Source organism: Esox lucius, chromosome 20 (assembly GCF_011004845.1).
Source record: "Esox lucius isolate fEsoLuc1 chromosome 20, fEsoLuc1.pri, whole genome shotgun sequence".
Classification (NCBI taxonomy): domain Eukaryota; kingdom Metazoa; phylum Chordata; class Actinopteri; order Esociformes; family Esocidae; genus Esox; species Esox lucius.
In genome coordinates this window covers 20,622,361-20,643,265 of record NC_047588.1, presented here as the reverse complement: position 1 = coordinate 20,643,265, position 20,905 = coordinate 20,622,361, and the positions used below count along the sequence as shown (strand labels likewise).

Here is a 20,905-nt window from a genome sequence, read left to right as displayed (position 1 = left end):
TAATACAGAAATGTCAACCTGAGAAGAGTTCTGATCAGGTAATTAACTCAAAACACCTGCAAAGGTTTCCTAAGTATGTTAATGTATGCACTCAATACTTGGTTGGGGCTCCTTTTGCAATAATTACTGCATCACTGCAGCATGGCATGGAGGCAATCAGCCTGTGGTACTGCTGAGGTGTTATGGAAGCCCAGGTTGCTCTGATGTGTTGTTGGGTCTGGAGTATCTAATTTTCCTCTAGACAATACCCCATAGATTCTATATAGGGTTCAGTTCAGGCAAGTCAGCTGGCCAATCAAGCACAATAATACAATGGCCAGCAAACCAGTTACCAGTCGTTTTGGCACTGTGGGCAGGTTCCAAGTCCTGCTGGAAAAGGAAATCCGCATCTCCATAAAGCTTGTCAGCAGATGGAAGCATGAAGTGCTCTTATATCTCCTGGTAGACAGCTGCATAGACTCTGGATTCATAAAACACAGTGGACCAACACCTAACAGACGAAATGGCACCACAAATCATCACTGACTCTGGAAACTTCACACTGGACTTCAAGGAACTTGGATTCTGTGCCGCTCCACTCGTCCACGTCTGTGTGTAGTGGCTTTTGATGCACTGACTCCAGCCTCAGTCCACTCCTTGTGCAGCTCCCCCAAGTTCTTGAATCGGCTTTGCTTGACAATCCTCTCAAGGCTGCGCTCATCCCTGTTGCTTGTGCATCTTTTCCTTCCCTTCGTCAACTTTCCATGAATATGCTTTGATACAGCACTCTGTGAACAGCCAGCCCCTTCAGTAATGACCTTCTGTGGCGTACCCTCCTCATGGAGGGTGTCAATGAGTGTCTTCTGGACAACAGTCAAGTCAGTAGTCTTCCCCATGATTGTGGTTGTGTGTACTGAAGGCTCAGGGAGTAAATTAGCTAATTAGAGCTCTTATCAGGTCGATATTTCTGTATTTTAAATTTGTTTCTACTTTTGAGATACTGGATTTTTGATGTCCATGAGCTGTAAGCCGTAATCATCAAGATTGAAACAAAAGAGGCTTAAAATGTTTCACTTTGTGTAATTAACCTAGAATATGTCCTAGAAGGTGTCACTTTTTTTATTTGAATTATGAAAGAAATTAACTTTTATATGATATTCTAATATTTTGAGATGCACCTGTACTGCAGACTTTCTTGGTTATTTCTTAATTGAACTGATATCAATCTACAAAACCTACAGGACTGGGAGGAGAGCAATCTAACAATTAAGTCTTGCTCGTATGCTATTTGACAGGGACATTGTCAGTGCCATCAAGCAGTTGGATTAAACTGCGGCTAGAATTGGAAATACACTGAACAAAATTATAAGCGCAACACTTTTGTTTTTGCCCCTATTTATCATGAGCTGAACTCAAAGATCTAAGACTTTCTCTATGTACACAAAAGGCCTATTTCTGTCAAATATTGTTGACAAATCTGTCTAAATCTGTGTTAGTGAGCACTTCTCCTTTGCCAAGTTAATCAATCCACCTCACAGGTGTGGCATATCAAGATGTTGATTAGACAGCATGATCATTGCACAGGTGTGCCTTAGACTGGCCACAGTGGGCGGGTCTGGGGAGGCATATGCTTGGAGGGAAGAAATCCTCAGACCCATCGTCAGACCTTACGCTGGTGCAGTGGGCACCGGGTTCCTTCTGGTCCAGGACAATGCCCAGCCTCATGTGGCCAGAGTGTGTAGGCAGTTCCTGGATGACAAAGGCATTGATGACATTGACTGTCCCTCATGTTCCCCAGACATGAATCCAGTTGAGAACCTCTGGGACGTTATGTATCGGTGCATCCGATGCTGTCAAGTAGCGCCACAGACTGTCCAGGAGCTCACTGATGCCCTGATCCAGGTCTGGGAAGATCAGGAGCATGCCCAGATGTGGTCGGTGCATACAGGCACATGGGGGCCATGCAAACTACAGAGTCACATTATGAGTTGCCATAAGTAATTATGTTACTTAAAATTTTACTTAAAGTTTACTTTGATTTTCAGTGTGAGTTTGAATCCAGCCCACAATCTGTTGGTGATTTTGGTTTCCATTGACCGCTGTTACGTCATTTTGATGTCACCGAAATACACAACGTACAGTAAAGATTTTGATCATTAGTATATTCAGTTCATCAAGACCCCGATGTGTGATAAGTGTTCCCTTCATTTCTTTGAACGCCGTAGCTACCCTATCAATGCTTGAAAGGTGGAGACAGTGCATATTGGTTTATGACAGTCACTGGTATAGAAGCAGAAGGTCGGAAATGTGAATTCTTACACGGTGAAATAAGTTCTCCCCTTTAAATTGTTTGAATCCTTTCAACTGAAATGTAATCTGCGCATTCAAATAAAGTATTTAAAATGTACACAAGTGTGTGTGTACGCGAGAGTTTTACCCAGCCCATGAGAGAAATACATCTCCATGCATCCGGAGATGGTAATATCAGCCCAGAGAATGTCTAGTAGTGAACGGTAATGATTCTGTGACCCTTCTGCTGGAGACGTGGAGTTGTCCCTTCAGTCAGACCGACTACAATCACACAGCCCTTCATCTCAGGCCAGAGAAGTCTACTCTAGGATGACTTCCTGCAGGCTGCTGATTACATAGCTAGAGCTGGGTTCAGTTAGTATATGTTTTACTTTCAAAAGTAAAACATTTGATTAAGCATTCCTGAAGTGCTAGCTGGACATGCACATTTGGAACTATTCCATTGGTTTCATGGTGCCAGACAAGATTTTAAAAATCCAGGGGTTTTCACAGCTGAGGCTGGAGCTGTAGTTACGGTGCTTGCATTAATCGACATTGGGGTCTCCAAACTGTTAAATTCTTACAAAAGCCGCGTTTCCACAGCAGGCACTTGACCCAGGAACTAGGAGCCTTTCATGGAACTACGTTTGCACTGCAGGAACCAGGGTCTAAATTAAGTTCCGGGGACTATACTTTACCCCTAGAACAGCCCCTGCTCGGGGAGTAGTACTTTCCCAAAGTACCAGACCTTTTTTGATGGGTGTGACTTGCAGTGCTGAAAGTTTCTGAATTGGAGCGGAGACAAGCGGCAAGGAGATGCAGCCCACAAGTTAATTGCATTGAGCAATAGTACAAAGGTATTTGTTACACAGTTTTATAATAAATATCAGGAGACATTTCATATTTCGTGGCAACCATAAAAGTTGCTACCTTGGTCAGAAATGTATGTCCTAGCTATATATTTACGTAAATTCTGGGGTGCATAATCTGTTGTATGGTAATGTCAATCATCCAACTAATGTTATCTTATTGTTTCATGTGTGTTTTTGTTTTTAATAGATAATCCTCAATCTGAACATGCATGCATTTAAACCATTCGAGCAGCCAATATCAATCATACACACACATACGATATATGTGCTTTCTACTATTCGTCTCCAATTATTCATTATATCTGTAAAATAATTTGAAATAAAAAAAAGCTACCAACTCTGCTAACTGGGATTACCCAGATATTGCCTTCTGAAGCGTTTTCAGATTTGGTGTAAGTAGTTAAATGCTCCTTCAACATTTCCTTGCAGCTCCTAATACATTTTTTAATCCATACTAATTTCAGCATGTGATTGGTCTCCGAACCATATTGTTTGTGTTGTATCTAGAGGTGTGATACAAAAGCTGGGTGAATAATTGAAGTGACCGGGGAGCTTATTGTGCACTTGGTTTTCGTGTGTTTTATTCAGCCAGCAACCTAAAGTGCATTTGATAAACTCCACAACGATGAGAAACAGCATGCATTATCCATTCACATTAACACCACAGATGACGAAGTCCAGGCCTTATTGCGTGTTTAAGCTGAGAATCTCAATCCAACTGTAAATGGCAACGGCGATCCATAGGTGTACACGAAAATATCCTGCCAGTTATGGGAGCTGAACATTATTCACATCGGAAAAAATTTAAACAAATTGTTAGTTGTTATTTACACTTGTGTTTTGCATATTTGTGTTTTACACCTACATAAATAAATAAATGGTTGTGGAACCAAATGTGTGTGTATAGTGACAGTTTGTGTAAATCTAAAAACATAAGATCTCCCACACTGTCTCGCTTACTGCTGAAATATTTATTAAAGCACAACAGATAAAGAACACCATTTTTTTATGCGCAATAGCGTGAATCCGTCTCAGTCATCTCATGGTCAATCTCCGCAATAGCTTGTAAAATCCAATAAATCACAATCAACAGCAGCACAACCTGAATCTTCTCCATGGTTACTGTGCTGTTGCAGTGTTGCTTTGTATGGCATGCGGTGCATATATCAGCGTGAGAACATACGCCAGCGGACTAATATACCTAATCTTCGCAGGTCTTAAGACTGCGTTGGAAATGCACACAACATTGGGCTGAAGGAACTTCTCAGTTCCTTGAAAAGTAGTTCCCGGGATTAAAAGTTACGGGTACTTTTGGTGGAAACGCGGCTAAAAACTATTTTACCAAACCAATCGGATATCAAGGCACACATGGTGAAAATGTTGTGACTCTTATTCCGCACAGAAACATAAACACCTCTAACATACCTTGGCATAGTTGGTGGTCTTGATAAACCACTGCCTGAGTAGTTTCTGCTCTACCTGAGCCCCAGACCTCCAAGAGCACCCACGTTCATCCACCTGTTCATCAGCCAATACTGTCTGGTCCACGGGGTCCCAATTAACCACTGCCTGGAACACACAGGCACGAAGGCACACATTCAGGCATGCATGCACACAAGCACACATACAAATGCACACTCATATGCACAATGATTATTAAATAAACATCCAGACAGACATAAACCAAAACATCACAGAAGCTGATTAAATCAAGGAAGAGCCAGATGTTTCCTGATATAAGTGCCAAAATACCTTCTATCTGATTAAACAGAGAAACTAAATGACCTGTTTATATATTCTCTTCCCAAGGGCCTTAATCTACCAGATAATACTGAATCTTTTGTTTAATGTTCCTCACAAAGCCACAGGAGGTTCTAGAGTTACACGAGATAGTTTCTGAGTTCTCTGTGAGACTCTGTGGCTCGCCGGAGATACATCCTCCTGGGGTGTGTCTCCCGCATTCTATCTAATTTGAGCAATCAATCTGTACACCTGGCTAATTACAAAAACAGGGGCATGACAGTAGTCTAAAATGTTATCATCTCCTTGTCGGCACAAATGTAAAGTAGATGAGAAGAGGAAGACACCAGCCAATTACAAAGATCAGACAGTCTCAAAGCCACGTCTTCCCACCTCTTTCTGATAGGCCAGTCCTGCCTTAAAGAGCTTGACAAACAGCCACTGGGTCCATCTGTAGTAGTCTGGCAGGCAAGTGGTAACCTCCTGTTCAGAAAGGAAACATGAACAGGTATCAACAAAAAGATTGCCACACACATACAGTGGGGAGAACAAGTATTTGATACACTACCGATTTTGCAAGTTTTCCTACTTACAAAGCTTCTAGAGGTCTGTAATTTTTAGCATAGGTACACTTCAACTGTGAGAGCCGGAATTCTTACTGGTTGGTAGGGGATCAAATACTTATGTCATGCAAAACAATGCTAATTAATTAATTACAAATCATACAATGTGATTTTCTGGATTTTTATTTTAGATTCCGTCACTCACAGTTGAAGAGTACCTATGATGAAAATGACAGACTTCTACATGCTTTGTAAGTGGGAAAACCTGCAAAATCGGCAGTGTATCAAATACTTGTTCTCCCCACTGTATGTGCATGCATACGCATTAACTGACACTGTGAAAAAGAGAGGAAGAAATTCACCAACAAATACCCTACACATTTGGAGGTGGTGCTGAGTTCCTTCCATTACTTACCTTGTCCCAGTTAAAGCAGAGCCCCAAGTTGTCGAGCTGCTTCCGCATAGACTGGATATTACTGGGGAAGGACACAGACGGGAGAACAGGACATTTGAGAGGGAGACAAATTGAAAGTTAGAGTATTATGGTATGAGTAGTACAGCTGTAGGGTGAGACAGAAAAAGGGATAAAGAGATTAAGACAAACTGACAGAGCAAGTGAGTAGAGAAATGGAACGGATAATGGAAGAGATACAGAGGGAGAGAGAAAATAAATATGTGAAAGATATGAAGGGTGTTTGTGTCAAAAATTCTACAGTACCTCTTGGTCCATTCCTCTGGATCAAGGCCTCTCTCGATGGCAGCATTCTCTGCTGGGAGTCCGAAAGCATCCCAGCCCATTGGATTTAGAACCTGTGAACACAATTACAATTCATATTGTTGCATACCGAACTGGGCTGTTTTCTTTCAGTTGGTCACTTCTATACAACACAGATGTGGTATACACAAATTAAAACCAGGCCAATAAGGATTTGCGTGGACCTGGAATCTTAGCCTTCTAAATGAAAAAAGTCATGCTTGGCCCTGCCCACTTAGAAGCTATGCAGTTTTTTTCACCAAAAGAACAAAGCTCTTTGCTCACCACCACCTGCTTTCAGCTTAAATGTCCACTTGGTTTTTACCTCAAGGAGTTGCTAATGGAAAAACAATCATGGTCAAGTGTTCCTCCAGTGAGAACAAGCAGATGAAGGATTTCAAGCTTATTTCAAATTCAAGACCATTAATATACCATTTTCCACAGACTGCTCCCAAGATTCACCTCTGTGTTGTTGCAAGATTCAGCTATCCTTGTCTGTCTTGGTTAGAGTGATTTCTGTGCCCAGTTACAATCAAGATGCAGGTTGTGTTACTGGGAGAGTGGAAACCAATATGAATGTCTCGGCCTGCCAGCAAATTTGGCTTTGCATAATCAGTTGGTAAAGGCTACGGAAAGGGGCTGGTGTTATTGAGATGTCTCATACAGTGATTGGTGAATCCAACTACTTGAATAATTTCTCAGTTCAACACAATATTTCTGTAACACAGTTAGGGAACCTCCTACTGATATGTCAGTTTGTTGGCTTATAGTGCGGAAGCAGCATAGCATGTCTGGGTGGGTGTGCAAACTTGCCACAGCATAAGTAGTCCAGTATTCAGTGGACCTGGCTTTGGCCAGACAGTGTTTTTTATGCAGCTTTTGATTTAAAGGACAAGCTGGGATTCATTAGGATGTGACCTTGTATTTCACAGAGCTGGATTGTATTTTGGAAACTGGAAGCTAGCTTACTACCTAGTGCCAAGGGTTAACAATGGGCTTATCACTGCCCCTCCCTCCCTAATGTGGCATGGAGGCACTCTCTCCTGCATCAGCGTCAGACCAAGGCCCCCATAAGAACCAACTGCTCCCAATCAGGCCTTGTTCAGGAGGGGAAAAAGAGAAGTGTGTGATTACATCCCTCCCAGCGCTTGAAGTTGCACTGCCAAAGCTATGTAGGAACAAACAGAGGAAGACAGCCTGGAGAAGGTATTGACTGCTGCCAAAGCACTGTACCCCCAGAACGGCCATTCGAGGCTGCCTCACCCAACCATTTCAAATTATGTCCGTTAATAAAATGCCACCAGGACCCTGACCACTTGTCTTGTGTCCGTTCTGTGTCTCTCCCTGCTACAGTACCAAAGACAAAAGTTTCCCAGCAGACCAGCAGCAAAGAGTATATCACATATCACAGCAGGAGTATATCACATATCACAGCAGGAGCATGTAACATATCACAGCAGGAGCATGTAACATATCACAGCAGGAGCATGTAACATATCACAGCAGGAGCATGTAACATATCACAACAGGAGTATGTAACATATCACAACAGGAGTATGTAACATATCACAGCAGGAGTATGTAACATATCACAGCAGGAGTATGTAACATATCACAGCAGGAGTATGTAACATATCACAGCAGGAGTATGTAACATATCACAGCAGGAGTATGTAACATATCACAGCAGGAGTATGTAACATATCACAGCAGGAGTATGTAACATATCACAGCAGGAGTATGTAACATATCACAGCAGGAGTATGTAACATATCACAGCAGGAGTATATAACATATCACAGCAGGAGTATGTAACATATCACAGCAGGAGTATGTAACATATCACAGCAGGAGTATGTAACATATCACAGCAGGAGTATGTAACATATCACAGCAGGAGTATGTAACATATCACAGCAGGAGTATATAACATATCACAACAGGAGTATATAACATATCACAGCAGGAGTATATAACATATCACAGCAGGAGTATGTAACATATCACAACAGGAGTATGTAACATATCACAGCAGGAGTATATAACATATCACAGCAGGAGTATGTAACATATCACAACAGGAGTATGTAACATATCACAGCAGGAGTATATAACATATCACAGCAGGAGTATGTAACATATCACAGCAGGAGTATGTAACATATCACAGCAGGAGTATATAACATATCACAGCAGGAGTATGTAACATATCACAGCAGTGCGCTAGGTGGGTGCCATGGCTGACTTAGGCCCATGTCTGCAACAGTTTAGTTGGAATCGATCCACTCCCAAGTTGTGCAGAGGCTGCAGGGAACATTTTATCGACCAAAGCCAATCTGACATCAGTCTTTTCTGGGTCAGGTCCATCCTGCTCAATAGCTGCAGTGTAGAACAACATTGTCCCTGTATTGGGCAAGTCACACTGTTTTTTTCCCACAATGAAAGGAGGGGACCGAAAAGGTCGCACACCCACAGGCAGGCATAGTGTTTAAAGAGTACTGAATATAAAAACAACATGTTGCCCTGGAAGTATAAAGTAGTGATGTGGGTTTGCAAATCGTTTCATAATCTCCAGTTCACCTTCACCTTATGCATATAAACAGAAGACTTTCAAAACGTGGGATCAGGGAACTGTCCCTCGTAGAACGACGCTGTAGACATTATGTTGTTTCCACAGGAGATCAATGAAATGGGGCTTTTCCACAATTGAGGTTTAGCTCACTGCAAACTCAGCGTGTGAGGTGCACCACTTGCAAATGTGTGTTTTATGGGCACCGGGTTATGACCCTGGATGAACACAGTGCAGCATCATTGGTACCGGTCTACTATCTTAGGATCCTCTCCTATAAATATATATCTTACTAAGAATTCAGGTATAGATAATTTTATGAGTTTATTTTAAGATGTACACAAAAATAATGACCATCCCTGTAGTGTTCACATACTTTCAAGAAACACCATATCTTATTACCTAGAATCTATGCATATTTTATTTTAAAATTCTTTTTTTCAAGGGTGATAATCTAAGAGCACGTTACCTGAGAGACCTTACAGTCTAGTAAAAGAGAAGGCAGAGCACTAAAAATCCATTTAATCTGAAACAAACTTTTGCTTGTAGACATGAAACCACATTGCTAGCACAGCTTGATGCAGCCAGCACAAAGTGAGAGAAAGGCAGCGTCAGCCACTTAATGATGCAAGCTTGATTTTCATTTATTTTACCTTTATTTTAGGCAAGTCAATTAATTCTTAGTTACAATAATGGCCTGGTAGCAGGCAAAAATTGCCTCCTGCAGGCAATAGATTTTGGGATTAAATAAAACAAGACAGACTCAGACAACAAGGACAGATGGAACACATGGGAACAGCACAGTACTAATAGAGAAAATAACCAAGCACATGGAGATACACCACTAAACTACAAAAGAAAAACTGAGGAAAGAACATGACAACTGCACATGACAACAGCATATGATGATAAAACATGGCCGCAGACAATACAAAAACAATACAGCAGGACACAAACATGTTTGCAACATGTAGGCAAAGACAACAATATACAGCATGGCTGAAATACAAACAGGTGACATCAAATTAAGCAGTTACAGGGGTCAGTAAATGTGTTGGTGTGTAAAAGTGGCAGCAGTGGGGAAATAATATTGTCCTATTTATTTTTTGCAGTGAGTCCAGTCGAGTAGATGCGGTGAACTGAAGCGAGGAGTAACCCAAAGATTTGTTTGTTTTGCGGATATTTAACTGGATGTGACTAGCTGTGCGGGGGCTGAATGTGGAGGAGGAGGGTTGCAGTAGACATTTTGATAGGGGGGAGTTAGGCTTAACAGTGTTTTGTAAGTAAGCATTTACCAGTGGATTTTCCATTGGGCACATGGTGATTGCTATATCATGAAGGTTGTTAACTACAGTCTAATTAAAGGTAATAAAGATGAATCCAATGTAAATTTGTTTGTTTTGTTTGTTTTTTACTAAGAAACTTGAATGGGAGATAAATCTACACCACCATCCGATGAATATTGAAACACATTCAGGAATGTAAAACCTTTACAAAGCACAAGAGGTGTAAGGCAGAGGAGTGGGTAGATATCAACATATTATGCATGTAAAGCAGATGTGCCAAACTCAATAATGACAAAAGATAATTTTGTAATTTGATAGTTACATCCTGACAGACTGGATGTGTTAAAGGGAGGAGGTTAATGAAGAGCAAGTCCTTTCTGTTTGCATCATCTGTTTTTCACACTCGTATCGGGGTGTTGTATTGCAACTAAGGAATTCTCTCTCCCTCTCTCCTTCATCACGGTTGTCGACAAGTTGAGGCTCTCTCTATTTTTATAACTCAGTTTTCTCCTATTGGTCTTATTTTACCTTGTTTGAGCTTTCTTTCACTAAATATTAAAAGAAAAGGCAATAGCCTTCAACCAGAGAAGAATAAAAGAAAATCAGAGAGATAGGTGAGAGGGACAAGAGCACACATCAGTTATAACAAGTCTGACGCCTCAGACAAATCTGTATCCTTGGTAACGGCCTGGGCATAATTTGTAAAGCAGAGTGCTGGATGTTATTAGTCTAAGTGAGCACTGCATGGAGGAAGAGTGTGAGTGCAAAAAAAATCCAGACAAGGGCTAGAGAAAACAGTAGGCATAGAAAAATGTACACAGTGCAGCCATAAGTATTTAGACAGTGAAATATATTTTGTTATTTTGGCTCTTTACTCCAGCCCATTGGATTGGAAATTATACATTGTCTAAGAGGTTCAAAAGTAGACTGTCAGCTTAAAATTGTGGGTATTAACATCTATTGACTGTGAATGTTGAAGGAATAACATCCAGTTAATTTTTTCTATAGATGCTGGGCATCTTGGTTGGATCTGAGAAGGCAAGATAATTCTGTATACTTCAGAAGTCATCCAACTTACATCATCAAGGAAGACAAGTGAGCCAGTTCCAGGGGTGGCCAAATACGGTGGAGGGGGTGATATTAGATTCAACTTTGTCAAAGTACAAATATAGTACATCGAAATGCAGTTAGCATCTAACCAGAAGTGCAAATAGAAGAGGGCAGAAGATTTAAAAGTATTAAGTATATGTACAGCTCAGGAAAAAGAGACCATTGCACCTTTTTTCTTTCCTTTCCAAAAGAGGAAAGGTTGATTTTTCTTCATTATGGTGAACAGTATTTGGTCATACAATATAGAGGTACATGTTGGTCATGCAGGTAATTTTTGTTATTACTGAGCTAACCAACACTAGGGTTTTCGTTAATGTACCAAACAGTTGATATTGGCATGCCTAATGTTTTTGATTTGTCTCTGATCAATTTACTTGCATCATAAATTCCAGCACATACACCGACTTGCATTGAGACTTTGGTGCTTGTGTTGTCAGATATTAGCAACCGACTCCAAATGCAAATGCATAGCCTATAATCAAGACTAATCATTGACAGCTCTCATAAACAACTGAGGCAACTAAAAACTCCAGCATAGTAAGACAGTTGTGAAGGCAATTGTCCAAATACGTCAGGAAACCACAAATTGGGGGGGGGGGTGCTTATCTACAGCCGCGTTTCCAAAAAAGTTGGATAAAATACAAATAAAAACAGAATGCAATGTGCAAATCGTTTATCCCTATATTGAACTGAAAATAGTACAAAGAAAACATATCAAACGTTGAAACTAAGAAACATTATTGTTCTTATACATGCCCATTTTGAATTTGATGCCAGTGTTAGAAATCGGCTGTTTCCTATAGTGGTTGTAATTATTAGCATACCCGTTTGTCAAGGGAGAAAAAATTATAATTATATTATTTATTGCAGCATTAGAAAGTCTTGTTCATGAGGTTACGGACCTGGTCTTCCTTACACAACCTCAATCTCATCTCACTCAATCTCTTCTCACTGTAAAGTTGGTTACAAGCTGATATATACATTGAAGGGTGTGTCTACCTAGCAAAGATCAGGTTTCCAAGACAGTAACCCCCCATGCCAAATGGTCAATGTAAAACATTCCTGGGGTTAGTAGAGCGCAACCTACAGAGAGATAATCTAACCAGAGAGGTTTCTGTTGTTCTCATTATCTAGGCACATTCACCTACAATGAAACGTACATTCACATTGTAATTGTTAATGCTCAGATTCCACAACAGCAACACTTTTCAAAAAAGGTTGGGACAGGGTCATGTTTACCACTGTTTTGAATCACCACATCTTTTAACAATACACTGTGTTTGGGAACTGAGGAGACAAATTGCTATAGTTTTGAAAATGAAATGTATTCCCATTCTTGGTTGATATAGGATTTCAGCTGCTCAATAGTTCGGGACCTCCTTTGTTATATTTTTCGTTTCATAATGTGCCAAACGTTTTCAATGGGTGACTGCACGCAGGCCAGTTTAAAATTTATATTTCTCAGACCACAGGACAGTTTTCCAATTCGCCTAAGTCCATCTAAAATGAACTTGAGCCCAAAGAAGCCGGCGGGGGTTCTGGATCTTGTTTATATACAGTTTCTTCTTTGCATGGTAGAATTTTAACTTGCATTTGTGGATGCAGCGACATTCTGTGTTCACAGACAATGGTTTCCGGAATTGTTCCTGAGCCCCTGCAGTGATTTCCACTGTAGAATCATGTGTGTTTTTAATGGAGCAGCACCTGAAGGCCCAAAGATCATGGCCACCCAATATTGGTTTTCGGCCTTGTCACTTGCGTAAAGAGATTTCTCTGAATTCTCTGAATAATGATATAATGTACTGTAGATAATGAGATCCCCAAACTCTTCGCAATTTTTCATTGAGAAATGTATTCTTAAATTATTGCGCTGTTTGCCCACGCAGTCTTTCAGAGTAGAGAACCACTCCCCATCACTTCTGACATACCCATCCTCACGGAAATTACCTATTAATACCCAATCATGTCACTGACCTGTTGCCAACTGACCTAATTAGTTGTGCCAGATTCCAGTTTTTTTTTTTTGCAGTACACAAAATGTTCTTGTCTTTTTATGCCTCTGTCCTAACCTTTTTGAAACATGTTGCAGACAACAAATTCAAAGTGGGCATATATTTTTCAAGAAACAATGGAATGTCTCAGTTTCAACATTTGATATGCTGTTTTTGTACTATTATCTATTGAATATAGTGTTTAAATGATTTGCACATCAGTGCATTCTGTTTTTATTTACATTTTACGCAGGGTCACAACTGTTTTGGAGACACGGTTGTAGGTCCATCTGCCAGAGCATCATAGTACATCTTTAACGCCAACACACCTCACCCACAGTTTCCAATAGAGAACCATCAACATCCACATTACAGCCATTAGAATGGATGAAGTGATCTTGCTTCCTCCCATCATTCTATTCCATGCAACAAAAAAACAATTACGGTCTTACCCTCAAAGGGGCTTACCAACTATTCCTCAATTATGGATGGTATTCTGCCAAGCATACTTAGGTAAGTAGCTGAGAAACTTGTAAAGCATTACTCTTATAAAGCTCCAATCTGTGATCCGTCTCTAAGCAAAATCACAGCCACACCACTCTGTTTTAATGGGTGACTGGTCTGGACTGCAGGCAGGCAGGCCAGTTAAACATTTTGATTTGTCAGACCACAGGACAGTTTTCCACTTCGCCTCAATCCATCTTAAATGAACTTGAGCCCAGAAAAGGCGGCGGGTGTTCTGGATCTTGTTTACATACGGTTTCTTCTTTGCATGGTAGAGTTTTAACTGCATTTATGGATGCAGCAACATTCTGTGTTCACGGACAATGGTTTCCAGAATTGTTATGTATGGTATTCTGCCAAGCATACTTAGCTAAGTAGCTGAGAAACTTATACTTGTAAAGCTCTAATCTGTGATTTGTCTCTAAGTACAATTACAGCCACACCACTCTGTTTTAATAAAGCGGAGATGAAGCAGGGAAATTGGAAATTAGCTTTGAAAATCATCAGCAACAACCAGCATGCCTGAAGCTAGCTCATCCTCAGCTCTCCCTCAGTACTTCAACATTATCGTATTGAAATGGACAAGTTGCCAAAGGGACAACATTGAATTCCTATTCCAAATATAAATGTTGCTTCTTTTACTAATAATGTGCCTGGACATGCAAGATATAAGCAAGCAACCTACCTATGTGATCTGATATTTTTAATGTGAATTTTAACTAGGCTGAAAAGTACAGAGTAGATAAATATGGGAATCGAACCAGGGTCAAAATATTGAAAGTGGTGATGATCCCACAAGACCACAGGGCTTGATGGTAGTCAATCCACCTCCATATAGTCTCCAAATGCAACTTTTACCCCAGCCATTACATTTTTGCTGAAATAATGTGGGAAACAGAATGTTTATTAACAGAACTAAAGTACTGTGATTTAAACTCACAAGCATTGGTGTCCGAGTCAGTGGCATTTACACCTGGCCACGTGCATACTACTGGAAAAATGTATGCATCCACGTGTACGTGTGCTGTTAGGCATCAACTTGCAATATATGTATAGTTATACTTTAATAGCAGTGCCTATATGATGAACTTCCATAGAGGCGTGAGACGGATCTTGACCTCCACAAAGAATGTAAGAATAAAGTACTTATTTGAGAAAACTTAAATTATATTTCTTAGTTTAAAAAGTCTACTAATTCTGCTAGTGTCCTTGTCACTACTGGTAGCATGAGGCAGTACATGGAGCCCATTCAGGTTGCACAGGTATTCCAGCTCCTCCAGGATGGCACATCCATATATGAGGTAACAAGAAGGTTTGCTGTGTCTCCCAGTAGTCTCAAGAACATGGAAGAGATACCAGGAGATGGATCGTTACAGAAGGGGAGCTGGACAGGATCGTAGAAGGGAATCAACCCAGCAGCAGGAGCGGAATCTGCTCCTTTGTGCAAGGAGGAACAGGAGGAGCCAGAGCCCTACAAAATGACCTCCAGCGGGCTACTGGTGTGAAACTTACTGACCAAACTTTCAAAAAAACAGACTCCATGAGGGTGGCATGAGGGCCCACCGTCCTCTAGTGGGACCTGTGCTCACAGCCCAGCACCCTGCAACTCGACTGGCATTCACTGGATAACACCAGAATTGGCAGGGCCACCATTGACACTCCCGTTCTCCTTACAGATAAGAGCAGGATCACAATGAGCACATGTGACAGACGTGAAAGAGTCTGGAGACGCCGTGGTGAACGTTATGCTGCCGGCAACATCATCCAGCATGACCAGTTTGGCGGTGTGTCAGTGATGGTCTGGGAAGGTATATCCTTGGTGGGTCGCACAGACCTCCACATGCTAGCCAACGGTACCCTGACTGCTGTTAGGTACTAGGATGAAATCCTCAGACCCATCTTTAGACCATACGCTGGCCCTGGGCTCCTCCTTGTGCAGGTTAATTCCTGGCATTATGTGACCAGAGTGTGTAGGCAGTTCCACATGTTCCCCAGACCTGAATCCAGTTGAGAACCTCTGGGACGTTATTCATCGGTACATCCAACACCGCCAAGTTGCACCACAGACTGTCCAGGAGCTCCCTGATGCTCTGATCCAGGACTGGGAGGAGATCCCCAGGACACCATCCGCCGTCTCATCAGGAGCATGCCCAGACATTGTCCGGAGTGCATACAGACATGGGGGGCCATACTCACTACTGAGTCACATTATGAGTTGCCGTGATGAAATTCACACCAGTTGGAACAGCCTGTTATTTCAATTGTTCACTTTGATTTGAGTTTGAATCCAGCCCTCAATGGGTTGGTGATTTTGGTTTCCATTGACCGTTGTTACCTAATTTTTTTCTCAATGAATTACACAATGTACAGTAAAGATTTAGAGACCCGATGTGTGATGTGTTCCCTTCATTTTTTTGAGCAGGGTACAAAAGGTGAAAATAATAGATATTTTCTCTTACAATAATATAGAATTAAAAATGAACTAATACTTTGAGAAAGCACCTTTTGCTAGGACTAACCTAGCACACTTGGATTTTGCCATTATGTAAGAGTTCAAGCTTATTTAAATCCTGATCTTTGTAGTGTCCTGGTGGTGCCATCTTACCTCCACCTTATTGATGGGCTTCACAGTGTTCCATGATTTATTTAATGCCTTTTAAATTATTATCTCTCTTGAAATTTGTACCTTTCAACAAAAAAATGTATGTATAGATATTTATATTTTCTTATTTTACAATACTGTTAAATTATGTTTCTTAATTTAATAAGTAAAAGACTACTTCATCAAAAGAAGGTTTTATTTCATTGCCAATTCCTCATTCTTTGCCATCAATATTTTGTAATTATATTTTACTGATCTTCCACCTTGTAGGAAATCGGCATCAGCCCTAAAAATGTTATATCAGTCATTCTCTGTTACAAACCCACATTTATGAAGTGTGCACACTTACACAACAAAGGCACTGACAGTTGATTTCAACTAGCTCTTAAAGGTGATTTGTTTCAGCCTTTACATTAACAAATGCTGCATACTTCAGAAAACAAGTCTGCTAAATGTTGTTACCTGATGGCCCCTCATCCTCTGGAAGTGTGCAATGGTGTCACTGATGGTGTAGACCCGCACATGTCCCATGTGGAGACGGCCCGAGGGATATGGGAACATAGACAGGACATAAAACTTCTTCCTAAGGGATTTCTGGGAAAGGCAACAAACATTCTCAGGGAAATAGAGTCTTTGTTAACCACTCAATAAAACAAAAAAAAATCTAGAAAATGTCCTAAAATGTGTTTGTTTTATGTTGTCACATCCAATGGCACGGCCTTGTCTCATTGCAGAACTCCCTATAGATTCAACAACTCCCGACTAATTCAAGAGAGCTGGAAATCGTGGCCTACCCCACAGTCAGCGTCCCAAATGGAACTGTAGGCAAATTTGAAGACTATATAAAATATACAGAGCAATTTAAGATTTCCCTCAGTATTAAAATCACTCCAGGTGAGAAGGGATCTAAAAGCCCTCAGACTGACTAAACATGTATATCTTGATTTGTCATCATTAGAGAATTGATGGACGGAATTTCTTTAGTGGGTCGTCTTGACTGCTTACATTGTATGTTTGGAACAATGTGGTCACATAAGGTGTGACAACACAGTACCATAGGTCATGTTTATGGACACAACAACAGTAGCCACCAACGGAAATGGAGATTTAACTACTGAACCTAATATATGTAGGGTGAAGAATGTTAAAAAATACGAATGATACAGTTCATGTCATAGAGGCTGATCAAACTGGACGGTCAACCAAAGGAATGGGGTTCGACCAGACGGACAAAAACCTAAGATGAACATAACAAAACATGCACCTTCTCCATCACAGTGCTGTGCTACACTGAAGTTACTACAGTAGACCCAGGTACCAATGCCATGACTATGGGAAATTCTGAAAGATGTTTAATGAGCAGAGAATGGTTTAATATTAGGCAAGTTTATAATTGGAAATAAAGCCAGGGGTGTTTTAAAATATTAATCAGACAATCTCTCCCGCAAGCCTCTGCTAAGGCCCAACAGAAAGCAAAGATAAAAGAATGATTCCATACCACAAAATGTAATCCATACAATAGCCCTTTCAAAAAAGGATTTTTGACATCCTAATTTTAAATATTAAATATGTGTTTACTTAAAAGCATAACTGAGAATTTAGGAATACTGAAATCAATTTCTAACTGTCCTTGGTCTTCATGGACACAGTGCTAAGCATCAAGAGTGTGTCTGGAGAATGTTAAAACGTTTCTGGCAACAAACATTCTCAGGGAAATAGAGTCTTTGTTAACCACTCAATAAAACAAAACAAAATCTAGAAAATGTCCTAAAATGTGTTTGTTTTATGTTGTCACATCCAATGGCACAGCCTTGTCTCATGGCAAAAACTCCCTATAGATTCAACAACTCCCGACTAATTGAAGAGAGCTGGATATTGTGGCCTACCCCACAGTCAGCGTCCCAAATGGAACTGTTTCTGGCATACTGGGAAAGAGTATCATTTGCTGAGGGAGGAGAAAGGAAAAACCAATTGAAGTGTCTTTCAGCTAACATAACAAACAAAGTAAACATCTTCAAACATCTCAAAACTCAAGAGTTTTGGTCTCTTATATATTCAATGTTTGATTCCATGTGGAGATAATCTTTTTATCAAGGGGCAAAAGTTCCAGGGTGAACATCCTGCAAATAACCAGCAACCATTTTGAAAACCCATTTGCACAACATAACAATAATGACTGTTATGTAATATTAACTAATTGGATCATAAAGGTTAAAAAGTTTGAGAAAGTATAGTATGATTTTCCTTCAAATGACAATTCTATGGTTTCAATTTCACAAAACTATCAGAAATCATGTATTTTTATATCCTGGATCCACATGGCAGTGGTTCACATACCTCTCCTAGGCTTAATAATTAGTTGTCAGGTTGATTAAGGTGTGCTAGATTTGGAAAACATCAAACACATGGAATGTCTGGGCGTCTCCAGGAGAGGTTTGAGAACCACTGCGTATGGCATCACTCAAAATGAAATTACCTCATCCAGAGTATCCATTCGCCACTGCTCCATGATACGGGGGTGCCACCATTGCTCCACCTTGCGCCTGGTGTCTGCTTTATACTCCCTGCTCCAGACACCTGTCTCACTGAACAGCGTCCGAGCCACAGCTCTGTTGCAGGGGGAGAGAACGTGGGGCAGGGGATCCAGGAAGGCACATTTAACCCTGGACCTGACCCCGACCAACCCCAACCTGACCAGGCCAGTGCGACATGGGCAGAAAGCCATTTTGCACACTACCGTATGGCTCTGAAACCTAGGCAAAACAAGGACAGTTATAGTAGTCAATACACTGCTGAAAAGACGCAACAACAGGAATAACCTGCAGCAAAAGCCTTAAATGGCTTGTTCCTATTCTTAATGAAAATATTTAGTAAAGCAGTTAAGTTTCATTTTGGTAAATAATAGAGATCTTTTTATGCTGATACTTGCAAAAAACAATTTTTGGTTCTAGAAATTGTAAATTTTTTTAATCATGACAACAGTGAACATTCTTGGTATTAATATACTCCTTATGACCTGCTCCAACCTAAGGACTAGATTCAGAAAAGTGTCAGACGCAATGTATCCATTCTAGTGTCTAACGCATTTACAATATTGCAGAGGTCTGAGTCACTGCCTCAGATGACAGCATGGTCTTTGTAGACAGGTGTTCAAATCCTAGTTAAGGCACATTGACTGTGCACAAGGGGACCAAATTCGCTCAACACTGCTCGGGGTGGGAGCTCAATTGTTGTTGGCCAGAGAATGCATTTAACTCCTTTACCTCCTGAAAATAAGTAAATAGCTAAAGACCTGCCAGTAAATGATATTAATTTAACGCCACATAAAAAAAAATTATGCTTTAAAAAAATATATATATGTATATATACACTCACCTAAAGGATTATTAGGAACACCTGTTCAATTTCTCATTAATGCAATTATCTAATCAACCAATCACATGGCAGTTGCTTCAATGCATTTAGGGGTGTGGTCCTGGTCAAGACAATCTCCTGAACTCCAAACTGAATGTCAGAATGGGAAAGAAAGGTGATTTAAGCAGTTTTGAGCGAGGTATGGTTGTTGGTGCCAGACGGGCCGGTCTGAGTATTTCACAATCTGCTCAGTTACTGGGATTTTCACGCACAACCATTTCTAGGGTTTACAAAGAATGGTGTGAAAAGGGAAAAACATCCAGTATGCGGCAGTCCTGTGGGCGAAAATGCCTTGTTGATGCTAGAGGTCAGAGGAGAATGGGCTGACTGATTCAAGCTGATAGAAGAGCAACTTTGACTGAAATAACCACTTGTTACAACCGAGGTATGCAGCAATGCATTTGTGAAGCTACAACACGCACAACCTTGAGGTGGATTGGCTACAACAGCAGAAGACCCCACCGGGTACCACTCATCCCCACTACAAATAGGAAAAAGAGTCTACAATTTGCAAGAGCTCACCAAAATTGGACAGTTGAAGACTGGAAGAATGTTGCCTGGTCTGATGAGTCTCGATTTCTGTTGAGACATTCAGATGGTAGAGTCAGAATTTGGCGTAAACAGAATGAGAACATGGATCCATCATGCCTTGTTACCACTGTGCAGGCTGGTGGTGGTGGTGTAATGGTGTGGAGGATGTTTTCTTGGCACACTTTAGGCCCCTTAGTGCCAATTGGGCATGGTTTAAATGCCACGGCCTACCTGAGCATTGTTTCTGACCATGTCCATCCCTTTATGACCACCATGTACCCATCCTTTGATGGCTACTTCCAGCAGGATAATGCACCATGTCACAAAGCTCGAATCATTTCAAATTGGTTTCTTGAACATGACAATGAGTTCACTGTACTGAAATGGCCCCCACAGTCACCAGATCTCAACCCAATAGAGCATCTTTGGGATGAGGTGGAACGGGAGCTTCGTGCCCTGGATGTGCATCCCACAAATCTCCATCAACTGCAAGATGCTATCCTATCAATATGGGCCAACATTTCTAAAGAATGCTTTCAGCACCTTGTTGAATCAATGCCACGTAGAATTAAGGCAGTTCTGAAGGTCAAACACAGTATTAGTATGGTGTTCCTAATAATCCTTTAGGTGATTGTATATATACAGTAGTGAAAGAATAGTGTGCCAGGCACACAACTTTTTACTAATTAGGTGACTTATAC

General features: G+C 40.8%; 1 protein-coding gene across 3 annotated transcripts in view; it reads right to left on the bottom strand.

Moving 5' to 3' along the window:
* Window positions 1-20,905, bottom strand: part of lars2 (leucyl-tRNA synthetase 2, mitochondrial) — an 89,877-nt gene that overhangs the window by 39,967 nt on the left and 29,005 nt on the right. For 2 of the 3 annotated variants that reach the window (XM_034288843.1, XM_010885154.3), the window contains 6 exons: window positions 18,736-19,012; window positions 16,722-16,853; window positions 6,162-6,253; window positions 5,859-5,919; window positions 5,274-5,363; window positions 4,566-4,709 (listed from right to left, as the gene is read on the bottom strand). In XM_034288843.1, the coding sequence (XP_034144734.1) occupies window positions 4,566-4,709; window positions 5,274-5,363; window positions 5,859-5,919; window positions 6,162-6,253; window positions 16,722-16,853; window positions 18,736-18,984 (768 nt within the window). In that variant the 5' untranslated portion in view covers window positions 18,985-19,012. Of the gene's footprint in view, window positions 1-4,565; window positions 4,710-5,273; window positions 5,364-5,858; window positions 5,920-6,161; window positions 6,254-16,721; window positions 16,854-18,735; window positions 19,013-20,195; window positions 20,253-20,905 lie in introns of all 3 variants that reach the window. The other variant, XM_020041442.2, reaches the window with a different exon arrangement.